This window comes from Capra hircus, chromosome 8 (assembly GCF_001704415.2).
Source record: "Capra hircus breed San Clemente chromosome 8, ASM170441v1, whole genome shotgun sequence".
NCBI classification, from domain to species: Eukaryota; Metazoa; Chordata; class Mammalia; order Artiodactyla; family Bovidae; genus Capra; species Capra hircus.
Genome location: NC_030815.1, coordinates 105,414,091 through 105,426,675, shown reverse-complemented (window position 1 = coordinate 105,426,675; position 12,585 = coordinate 105,414,091). Strand labels below are relative to the sequence as shown.

The window sequence follows — 12,585 nt, the reverse complement described above, 5'->3', positions numbered from 1 at the left end:
TCCTCTGTCCATGGGATTCTGCAGGCAGGATTACTGGAGTGGGTTGCCATGCCCTTCTCCAGGAGATCTTCCCAACCCAGGGCTCAAACCTGCATCTGTTCCATCTGCTGCAGGTAGGTTCTTTACCACTAGCACCACCCGGGAAGCCCAGCTCGGTTTACAGTACACCATAAATGCACTCACTCCCTAGGCAACTATTTATGGAGAACGTGCTGTGTATAGACACTTTGCTAAGTGAACAATCTCTTTATCGTGGGACTTATATCATGGGCAGTATAGTAATTCATCAGTATGTGAAGTGAAATAGGGGCTAGAGAGCAATTCAGTTAGATTGAGTAGCTGAAGAAGGCCTTTCTGAGGAAGTGACATTTAAGCAACCCCCTTCTGAGTAAGAAGAGGGAGTGAGCCATGCAAAGACAGGGGGAAGAACTCTCAAGCCATGGAGACCGCAGGTGCAAAGGCCCTGTGGTAGGAACATGCTCTGCATCCTAGAGGAGGAGGAGGGGGAAGGATGCCAGCCTGGCTGGAGTGAGTGAGTGAGGAAGGGAGCGCAGGCGGTGACGTCAGAAGACAGGGCGAGAGGAAACAGGACATTGGAAGTGCTCAGTGATTTGGTGAATAATAGAATCTTTGTGTGCTCTGCCCTAACAGTGTTTAATGGTGGGAAAGGCTCAGGTTTCGGCATCTGACAGCTCTGGATTTGAAGCCCAGCCTTGTTATTTTAGATGGAGTGTGACCTTGGGCAACTTGCTTAAGACCCGTGAACACTTTTTTTTTCTCTCATTTATAAAATGGCAATCATAATGTCTACCTCATAGCATTTGTGTCTTGTAGGACTCCTGGTTGCAAGTAACAGAAAACAAATGGAAACTAGCTTTGGCAGAAACGGGAAATACTGAGTCATGCATTTGAAATATTCAAGGGTATATCTAACTGCAGACACAGCTGATCAAGGCTTCAGATGATGTCACCAGGACTTGGTCTCTGTCCCAGGTGTTGGTCTGATAGACCAGGCCTGCTCACTTCTTACCTCTTGCTGGTCTCCAACGTGGATTATCATGCCACTGATCACATGCCCATCTCGGGAGGGCAGGGGGTTCCACCTAAATCATATAGACTGAAATCAGGGGGGAGCCGGCTCCCCGGTGGAAAGCCAGCATGCCCTTAAGAAGCAGGAGGCAGGCTTTAGAGCAGGTCAAGCCTACAGATGTCCACTTCAGGGCTGATATGAATAATCTTGGGTGTAATAACAGTGGCTTGAAGCAGGGTTTCGGTTCCCTGCCAGAGACTGGGTACAGGCCAAGTCAGTGAGACTACCAAATCCTAGCCAGTAGACCAGTGGGCAGTGACAAGACCCTGACCCTTCGGCTTTGTAGGAAAGAATTCCCACAAGGACAGAAAGTAGTGAGACAAGTGAAATGTTTATTAGGAGGGAAAAGAGTGCAGTATGTGTGGATAGGCACATGGGCAGACTCAGAGAGCTGTGCCCTTGCGGTAGTTTAAATCACTTTCATGGGGCATTTCTTCTGGGTTTGCCTTTGACCAATCAATTCTAAGACCGTATTTGGTATATCTCAGGGTTCTCCCAAGTGTGTGTGAGCATCTCCCAGCCAAGGTGGACCTCAGCAGAGAGGCCTATGGGTAGCTTGGCATCACTCCCCTTTCGGAGTTTCCCTGGTGGCTCGCCTGGTTTCCCTGGGGTTTACCTTCCCTGGGGAGGGTAAAGGGTCTGCCTGCAATGTGGGAGACCCGGGTTCGATCCCTCGGTTGGGAAGATTCCCTGGAGAAGGAAATGGCAACTCATTCCAGTATTCTTGCCTGGAGAATCCGATGGATGGAGGAGCCTGGTGGGCTACAGTCCACGGGGTTGCAAAGAGTTGGACACGACTGAGCGACTTCACTTTCACTCCCCTTTTGACCTCCAACGAGCTTTCTAGTCAGGAAAGTTTCCCTGATTTTGAGAATGAGGAATATCTGTCTCTCACCTTTCATCTGGGCAAGGCCCAGTCTCCTCTCTCTTGATCGCCCTGCCGTTGATATTGTGGAGTTTCTGTCCACAGGGAACAAACTCAAACTGCTTAGCGGGGGTGGGGGCCCGGGGTGCCCATGCACCTCCTGCCTCAAGAAGCCGTGTGTGTGCGCTCAGTCGTGTCCGACTCTTTTGCGACCCCGTGGACTGTAGCCTGCCGGAATCCTCTGTCCATGGGATTCTCCAGGCAAGAATACTGGAGTGGGTTGCCCTTCCTTTCTCCAGGACATCTTCCCCACTCAGGGATCGAACCTGCGTCTCCTGCATTGGCAGGTGGATTCTTTTACCACCGTGCCACCCAGGAAGCCTCATGAGGGTGAGCCAGAAGCCCCTAGCACAACACCAGGCATATAGGAGCTCTCAGTAGATATTGGCTAGACCACCATCACCGTTTTCAGAGCCCTTATATTTTTTGGCAGTCCCTTCCCTCCCGTGGGCTTCTCTGATAGCTTGTTGGTAAAGAATCCACTTGCAATGCAGGAGACCCTGGTTCGATTCCTAGGTCTGTGAGATCCACTAGAGAAGAGATAGGTTACCCACCCCAGTATTCTTGGGCTTCTCTGGTGGCTCAGCTGGTAAAGAATCTGCCTGCAAAGCAGGAGACCTGGGTTCGAACCTGAGTTGGGAAGATCCCCTGGAGGAGGGAAAGGCTACCCATGCCACTATTCTAGCCTAGAGAATTCCATGGACTGTATAGTCCATGGGGTCGCAAAGAGTTGGACATGACTGAGTGACTTTCACTTTCTCTCCTGCACCGTGGAAGTCCTGTGCCCTCCTGAAAGAGATCACACAGGAGGCAGCCTGGTTTCCCCAAATAAAGTTCTGATCATTAGTGACAGTGTTAGGAAGATGTGTCTGGATCCAGGCTTCAGTCACTGAAGTTTGGTTTCATAGAATTCCACAAATACCTACATGGCCAGCCCTGTGCTGGGTCCTGGCAACACAGAGGGAAGCAAAACACAGCTCCCACCAGAAGCATCTTGCCGTCCGTAAGCAAATACGTACCAGGAAAGACACAGACTTTGGATGGGGAATGTCCTGGTTCTGGCCTTTTTGCTACCGTTCCCAGGTGGATCTTGTTAGGCCAGGCATTCAACCTTCTTTGATCCTATTCCTTCATTTGTAAATGCACAATTAACTTAATTCCTTAGGTTTTACTGCATATTAATCAGTGCAGTCACTCAGTCGTGTCCGACTCTTTGTGACCCCATGGACTGTCACATGCCAGGCCTCCCTGTCCATCACCAACTCCCAGAGCTTGCTCAGACTCATGTCCCTTGAGTCAGTGATGCCATCCAACCTTCTCATCCTCTGTCATCCCCTTCTCCCACCTTCAATCTCTCCCAGCATCAGGGTCTTTTCCGATGAGTCAGTTCTTCGCATCAGGTGGCCACAGTATTGAATATTAGTCAAGCCATGGTTGTTTTGAATGTTTAATCAAGGGAATTACATAAAACTGTCTAGAACTGGTGATGTCATATGATAAGAGCTAAAGAAACATCTCCTTCTTCATCGCCTACCTTCTGTCCTTCTTATTACTGTATTTTGCAGAAAAAAAAAGGGGAGGGTAGGTGATAGGGAATTAGGTATTATGTAATGTATCTGAAAGCAGCTGAGTCTGACCACTAAAGAGTTTGTCATCCAGCAAATTGATGAGATACGATGAGGATGAGGTAGCATGGGGAGGGAGCTCTAACATTGTAAACCATTCATGTAGCAGCTACCCTGCATACGTTATCTCATTTATTCCTTGCTGATTCTCTGATGATCCTCAACTTTCCAGATGAAGAAGTTGTCTTGGAGAGTTTAATCATCCATCCCTAGATAATGTAGTTCATTAGTGGTGGAGCCTGGCTTCAAAAGCAGGTCTCATCTGCCCCCCCAGCCCAATCTGTTTTTCCTAGCTCATACTGCGATGACAGCGAATGTGAGAAGCATGCAGCAACCAGTTCTTCTGATTTAAAATAACATTAGGTTTCGGAAGAAACAAACGGACTGCAGCTAAACGGCGCGAGGCCCTCGAAGATGCATTTTGTCACCGACAAGGTCTCAGAATGAACTTCTCCGTTTGCCCAAGGAAAGGAAAGGTGGGGGAGACGCAGAGCTCTGCTGCTCCCTGGGCACTGCAGTGAAGTCATCTGCAGGTTAGAGAGAGGCCAGGCCCAGGGTGGCCTCTAAATCCCCTCGGCGTTTCCTGTAAAGAGCGTGGCTTACAGAGCAGGGACCTTTCTCCCCACCTGGGCTAAATAACTCACTGCCCCAGCCCCTTCCATCTTGGAATTTCTTTGCTGCTTTTCTCCCAACCTGTTTTCAATTTGCTCTCATGGCCGGCTTTGACTGTGACCTCAACTCAATCAGAAGCAAGAGAGAAAGAGGAGAGAGGGAGGGAGGAGGAGGAGAGGGTGAACCAGGAGGAAGAGCACCAAGGCAGTGATGAAAGGGGAGGGAGAGAGCACTGAGGCAGAGGAGGTGGGCCTTCAGGAAAATCGCTCTGTGCTTTGCGGGGTTGGTTCTGAAGCTTCAGCACAATCGTGATTGACCTTTTCTGCGGATGGTAATGAGAGCAAGGCTCGGGCCTGAGTGGATCAAGAAATGTGTGGGGGTCTGGCCCGAGCCCACTCAGGTTACAGCCCCAGAAGGGCCATAATGGGGAACAGGCACATTCCTGTTCAGTGGCTCCCAACTCCCTATCTGTTTTCAAGGAAAGGAAAACAGAAAAAGAATGTTAGGGGAGGCTGGGACAGGCATGGGCCAGGTGGCAGTAGCAGCCTGGGTCTAGAAGGCTTCTGCCATGCGGCCGTGACAACGTGCTGGGAAAGAGGGGACGGAGGTAGCCCGAGCAGTGTCCTGGTGGAAGGCGCACAGCACTCAGAGGCAGGCGAGCTGGACTGGGGTTCTGGACTCTGCGCGAAGGTAGCTGCAGATCCTCGAATGGGGGTGTATTAACAACATTCCCAAGCCTCTGAATTTCTATCAGGGAATGCGGCAGGGTTTTGAGTCAAACATTTTAAGCAATAAAACTTTTAAGCCAAGATTTTTAGAAGGCAGTCTTTATTCCCAACCTAAATAAAACATGGGCCATTGGTCTATAAGATAGATCCAACTGGAGTTGATCTGGTTGCAGTTTGGGGTGGGTATATAGGAGACGGGCTTCAGCCCCCACCACATTCACTGTTTCTTCTTACTGCCTGGAGGTCTAGATGTTCTAATTCACAAACCACCGGACTACATTACATACGTGAAGTCTATGGAATGCCTTCTGTCTTTCCTGGGCTTTCTATCGTCCTTGGAGATTTCAAGTGTAAGAAGACGGCAGGGTGGAGCTGTGTGCCATGTAAAGGGCCTGGCACATAGGAAATGCCCAGCTCATGTGGTTCACATGCGTGTTGATTAAAGCTGGTCACAAACAGGAGCTCAGGCTGCTTGAGCAGCTGCGGAAGCTCTTCCGTCCTCAGTGATTTTATCGCATATGCTCACTGGCAGGAATTATCTCATAGGCTCTAGGCGTTGAGAGGTCAAGCTTGCTCCAGGGCTGCCTCCCACTTTGTGTATGGCCGTGGGCACGACCACTTTCTTTATCTGGGCTTCAGTTTTGTCACCTGGAAGAGGAGCAGGCTGGATAAAAATAATCCCTGACGGTCCTTGTATCTCTCCTCTATTGTGATGACAACAATAATAACAAAAACAATACCAAAGCTGATTTCTGTTTTGAGTTGTCACTCTATGCCAGACATTGTGCTAACTGGTTTGTAAACAGTATACATATATAATATTTTATATGATATTTGCAACAATGCTGTTAAATTAGATCGCATTATTCTACCCTTTTAACATATGATAAAAATAGATGTGGAGAGTCAAGGAACCTGTCCAAAGCAAATTGTAACTGGGGATGTACCAGGATTTAGCCCCAGGCAGTGTAAATGCAGAGCCCAAACCCTTAACCACTGCACTTTATTGCTGTTCATTCAATTATACCGCTGCCAGACATGGAATGTGTATACCGGGATACCGCAGTGCATATGCTGAATTGCACAGATTCACCTTTGTACTCGGAGAAGCCCCCAGGCCTTTCTTACCAACTCCCCACCCTCACTGGGAGAGGAAGGACAGTGAGGAGTCGCTGCAGTCACCTGTCTCCTTCTAGGTTGCATTTAAACCTTCTGGAATAGAGTGCCAAAGCAAGCAATCTTACAATTTACTTTATGGCTCTGTTCTTGTATTTAACAACCCTTCCTGTTGTCAGATTACAAGCTGCGGAAGGTCAGGGACCATTTCTTTTATTGTTTCATTTCCCAAGCCTGTAGAGCTGAGAGAGTGGCCCGAATTCAATCGCAATTCGAAAGGAATTGAGAAAGCTCCCTTTCTAACACTACTGGTTTTTTGAACTTTCTCTAGGAGGCAGCATAGCATCAAAGAATGGCTTTGGAATTTAGGAGGATATGGGTTCAAATCTCAGCTCTGTCTCTTCCTAAATGTGTGAGCTTAACTTTAGCTTTATCACAGAGATACTAACATTTAACTCCTTAAGACTGAATGTTGTGAGAATTAAATGGGAAAAACAAAGGTTGGTGTGAAAATATCTGTTTTCTTCATAGTAACTGTTTTTGTTTGGATGGTTATTATGTGTGTACAGTCCCAAACAGAACTGAACACTAAGCATCGTCATCATCTGTCTGGCATGACTAGCTTATCTACTCCACATTATCCAGGCTCTTTCCTTGAACTAAACCTACAAACTGAGCCGTATGCTGAACTTGCTGACCAATGGGGCTTTTATCCATGGTCTAAGTTATTCTGAAATGCATGGAAATGTCTGGAAAACTATGTCCATTTGAACCTGAATGTCAACCATCTTTTGGCTTGAAGACAGTTAATACAGGCCACAGCATACTGAATTCCCTCACTGAGGGCCAGCTCTTTCAATGGCTATCTGGAAGCAAATGGAAAAGCAGACAGATGGATTCAAGCTCAAAGAAAACAAATAAAAGCGGCCAGACTTGGAATCCTGAAAAACCACGAGAAACAAAGCCCTCACTCCATCCAGTGAATAGTCCCCTGTTTTTTCTCCTTTATTTTTCACCCCATATATTATTCTGCTTTGGGACCAATTGGAAGACATCTTTGGATTATGATTTGATTATGGAAGAAGCTTGATATAAGAGGCCTACAGAAAACATAGGGATGCCAAAATTGGTGATAAAAAGCATTTCAATTACTTCCTCAATTTTTGGGGGAGGTGTGGGGAGCAAAACCTCTGATTCTAAACAGACTTTCTTCCTGGACTCAGCCTTTCTTTCTAGATTGCAATCTCATAAAAGAGTCATTGACCCCTTGCTGCAGAAAGGCAAACTGAGACTTGAGAAGTTAGGGGACTTGTAGTAATTGTTAGAACTCAAATTCAGTCCCAAGTCTGTCTGGCAATAGCAGCTGAACTTGTGTGTCACTGACTTTAGCCTGATTCGGACACTTGCTCTGGCGCGTATGTATCAAATCTGCTTTTTTTTTCTTTGTAAAAAGCAGAAAACAAAAAACACGACACATCAGATGTACGTTGTTCGGCCACAGGGACAAATAAGTTTTAGAACTGGTGTCTGTCTGAATCATCCCAGGGTCACCTAGACAGCTCAGTCAGGTGACTGTCACATGGTTCACTTGTGAGTGAAGGTGAAACTCTTCTTTAAAAGACCGAAAGGAAGTGATCTGTAAATTCTGTCCACTCAGTTCCCTGGTAGAGAAGTGCCATGTCTTCCCAGACACACGGCCAGTGTTACTGTTTCATGATGATTCTACCATGTCGGATCGTCCTTAATCCCACTTGGAGAGAAGACAGTTGAACAGACGTCCTCCTCTTGTTTATTGCTGAGAATCTAAGTAAGGAAAAGAGTGCAAAGCCCTTCATATCACGCATGAAGAACAAGGAGTCAGCAGTTTGGAGGCCTCGTCTCATTTCATATCACATAGTATATATAGTACCTCACTTGCCTCTAAAATCATCGTGTTTTAGAACTGGAAGACTTAGAGGCCATTTGGTGGTTTAGCGGTTTAGTTGCTAAGTCACGTCCGACTCTTTCAACACCTCGGACTGTAGCCTGCCAGACTCCTCTGTCCATAGGATTCTCTAGGCAAGAACCCTGGAGTGGGTTGCCATTTCCTTCTCTAGGGGATCTTCCCAACCTAGGGATTGAACCCAGGTCTTCTGCACTGCAGGCAGATTCTTTGCCAACTGAGCTATGAAGGAAGCCCCAGAGGCCATTTAGTCTGGCTCATTTACTTTAATTTTTAAATAATTTTCATTGATTTTTTTTCCTTGTTGCAAAAGCAATACATGTCCACTGTAGATAATTTTTAAAAGATAGATACCCAAAACTAAAAGAGAAAGTACCCATTATCTCACTTTCCAAAGTCATGTTCGGCATTTGCTATATCTTATTCCTTTTCCTAGACAGATATACATGTAAAATTTCCACAAAAAATTAAATTATTCTGTAATAATGTAAACTGTTCTTTTTTAACTCACTATGCTATGGACATCCTTTCAAATAACTTTGTTTTCCTCAATGTTATTTTTGATGACTATAAAATATTTCATTGCATCATTGACCTATAGTTAATATTACTGTCTTGATACCATTAAATATTTAGTTGTTTTTAAATTCTTGCTAGTGTAAGTAGTATCACAGTGTTTATCCTTATAACTTAATCTTCATGCACAGCTGTTTTTATTTTATGTTCTCAGAAATCCAAACAGTGACTGTAGTACCTTCACTTTTCAGAGGAGAAAACTAGAGTACAGAGATGGGAATTTAGTTGTCCAAAGTTATACAGCAAATTCCCAACAAGACTAAGCCTGGATCCCAAGATTTCAGATGTTTAGTTGTTCTTTCTAGTCTTCATCTCACCTTCTTCTTTTTTACAGAAAGATGTATTTGCTCACTTCTTTAACCTGTTCCTTGTATTGGCTGTGCCGGGTCTTCCCTGCTGCACGCGGGCTCTCTTCAGCTGGAGAGGACAGGGCCTGCTTGTTGCCGTGCGCGGGCCTCATGCGTCTCCATGTTGCGGAGCACGGGCTCTCGGTGCATGGGCTTTCGCAGCGGTGGCTCGTGGGCTCAGTAATCACTGCCCTTGGGCTCTGGAGCACAGGCTCAATAGTTGTGGTGCGCGTGCTCAGCTTCTCTAGGGCAGTGGGCTCTTCCCAGACTAGGGATCAATTCTGTGTCCCCTTCATTGGCAGGTGGGTTCTTTGCCACTGAGCCACCAGGAATGCCCATCTCATCTTTGTGATTAACCCTATTTCTAGTAAATTTCAGCAGCCTCCTAAAATCCAATGGCTAGGCCGACATTTGGAAATCACGGGGGCCAAGGCACTTGCTCGTCTACTGTCCCTTCCTGTCTCATGAGCTTCATCACTAATCAGTCACGGAACTCTTTCCCTGTTAGCTGTAACAGTCTCAGTCCACCTCAGCATAACATACCATGAAGCCAGTACCGCTGTGTAACAGTGACCATGTGACATGAGGCCTGTTTGACATCCTTAGTCCAACACCTTCATCATGCGAGGAAAGAAACTGCAATTCCAAAGAAGCTTGCTGAAGAAGTGGAGAGGAGGTAAATGGCAGTGGCAGGCCAAAATAGTTGCTCTAGACAGAGAGCACTGTCCTCCTGTTGCCTTGTCAAGCATTTTTATTGCACAGTAATGTACCTCATTTGAGCTTTGCTACAATCTTATAAAGGTGGGTATTAGTATATCATGTCACACTTGAGAAAATGCAGACAGAAATTTAAGCAGAGAGTCATCGGGAGTAGACCCTGATCTGTGTCATTTTCATATCCTGTGCTTGTTCTGTCCATTAATCCTCTTAATAATGGTATCCAGACGTTGGATGGGTTTGGACAATAGCAAGAATGTCTGCTCACCAAGGCCTGACCTGGGGAGCTCATCTTTCTTTGTCTCCCTCCAGGAGAATTCCTGAGTTTTGCCGATGACTTACTCTCTGGCCTGGGTACATCTTGTGTAGCAGCTGGTCGAAGCCATGGAGAGGTCCCTGAAGTCAGTATCTACTCCGTCATCTTCAAGTGTCTGGAGCCGGATGGTCTCTACAAGTAAGACATACTTTGTATGTGGGGAGCATGAAGCAGACAGGAAAAGTTAAAGTAGTCTGGGAGGCAAGGCATGAGTAATCTGTCCAGGCCAGCCAAGTGTTTTATAGACCAGTCTGTGTGTGCACCTCAATAGGCTAAGATTTAGAAATATCACCACAGTGAGTCACAGAATCATACACTGCTAGTGCTGCAGGGCCCTAGGAAGCCAGCCACTCAGAACCATTCCTCCTACTGAGGAAGAAACAGCAGGCCGGGGAGGGAGCACAGCCTGCAAGGAGGGCAGAGACGGGAGTCTCTGTGCAGTGTTCTTTTCTCGATTTCATGATGACCCCTCTGAAAGATGGTAGATCGGCAGATCTAAAGTCTATATTCATTTGTAGGATATACATATACTCTCTCACTATTAGGTCCATCCAGACCCTTACTAATAGTACCATTAGGACTGTTTCATAGAGTATTGCACAGAGTCATTGCATCACAGTGTCTGGAGATGCAAATGCTGACTCATCTGAGACTCACCTGTTCATCTCCGAGGGGGAGGGGGCTCATTGTCTTTGTTTCCCAACTCAGTGAGTGTTTCCTCATTCAGGTGTGGCTGCAGAGCTGTAACAGAGAGTTCTACTCTCTTCATTCTCTGATTATGAAGCCGTAAGCCACCTCCCTCTCCCATCTAGAAAGCTGCCATTGTTGACTACGGCACTGTTGACCAATTAATTATTCAGCTCACTCATATTTTTTCTTTTATTCATTGATTCATTTCCTTATCCATCCATCTATCCACTGTTTGTCTCTCCATCTATCTCCCCCTCTCTTCTTTCCTTTATCCATCCATCCATCCCATTCATCTATCTGTCCATTCATTCTTATACTCCATCATTCTTCCACTTATTTATTCACCCTTTAATTCATTCACATTTTTATTTACTCACTTATACTCATTTCCTTATTCAATAGACCTGTCTAAATATTTCCTATGTCTTGGCCCTGTTAGAAGGCAAGTATAAATGTGCCCAAGACAAAATCTCTATCCTCAGATAACTTGAAACCTAATGGCAGTATGAAAGACCGCAGACCATGGATTCAAATCTGGGTTTGGCATTTTTAGTTGTGTGGCCTTAAGTCACTTTGCTGCTATGAACCTCAGTAAAGCTGAAATAATAAAACTCAGGTTGTAGATCTGCATGAGAATTAAATAAGGAACACCTTAGCAGAGTGTCTAAGTATGTGCTCAGTGAATAATGTGTGTGTATGTGTGAGTTGCTCAGTCATGTCCAACTCTGTGAACCCATGGACTGTAGCCCACCAGGCTCCTCTATCTATGGGATTTTCCAGGTAAAACACTGCAGTGGGCTGCCATTTCCTTCTCCAAGGGATCTTCCCGACTCGAAAGGAAGGATGATCCAGGGATTCAACCCAGGTTTCCTGTATTGCAGGCAGATCATTTACTACCTGAGCCACCAAGGTAGCCCCTCTGTGATCTGTAAATGTCCCCCATCTCCAAATGGCTTCTGTAGTGGACTGAGAGACTACTCCTCATCTCCAAAACATATCCCATCCCTATTTTCTGTGCAAGACCATGACTCTTTTGAAGACCACTGGGCTCTTTTCAGCTCTTGACATACTCAGGCTCATTGTAACACTCAATGTGTTCATACACCAGACTCAGGAATATCACCATGAGATGGAAATCAGGGCTTCTAACCTGGGCTCTGCCAATGACTGTGTCATAAACGTTAGGGCCCAGGGTTTATTTTATACAGAAAGGCAGGATCAGTCAGGGACAGCAAGAACTCTACGAATGGAATCCCTAAAGTACAATAGGCTATAGACATCTTTCAGTGGGACATGTGGGCAACTTTTACAGCCGTGGTAGTGTTTATATTTAGGTCTTTGGAGCATGAGTCTGCAGCCTCTTAATCAGTAAACTCTGATGCTGATCCCTTGAGCTCTAGGGTCACTGCATCTGTGAAACACAAGCATGCGACGAGATTAAGAGCTTTATGATCCTCTTCAACTCTAAAGGCTATGATCATATGAAGAAAGCAGCGTTTTGGAAAAAGTTCCTGCTGCCTGACTTCTGACCTCCATCCCTTATTGAGGGGATAGACTGGAGGCAGGCAGACCTCCACCCTGCACTTCCTCAGCTGTTTGGCATTGAGGGAACCTCTCAACCTTCCAGCCTCCATTTCCCTCCGTGTGTAAATCAGACAATATGGTGTCTGGTTTGCTGGGAGCCCGGGGAGGATTTGATGAGCTAATAACGCCCCCAAATTCTTTACTTTGCCGCAAGCCCCCAGTAGGAGCGTGAGGACCACTAGCTGTTGTCTCTATCGCCCTTGCTGCCCCTGCGGTAGGAGTAATGAATTTCAACTCCCTCCCCTGCATTCTCCAACTGCGGGGAGAGAAGATGTAGCAGACAGGGACAGAGCCCCGGCAGGTGGTTCCTGTCTGCT

General features: G+C 46.3%; 1 protein-coding gene across 2 annotated transcripts in view; it reads left to right on the top strand.

The window, feature by feature from the left end:
- The window catches only part of ASTN2 (astrotactin 2), a 1,019,535-nt gene that overhangs the window by 948,709 nt on the left and 58,241 nt on the right, over positions 1-12,585 (top strand). For both annotated transcript variants that reach the window (XM_018052685.1, XM_018052684.1), the window contains exon 20: positions 9,991-10,132. In XM_018052685.1, coding sequence (XP_017908174.1) covers positions 9,991-10,132 — 142 coding nt within the window. The remainder of the gene's footprint in view (positions 1-9,990; positions 10,133-12,585) is intronic.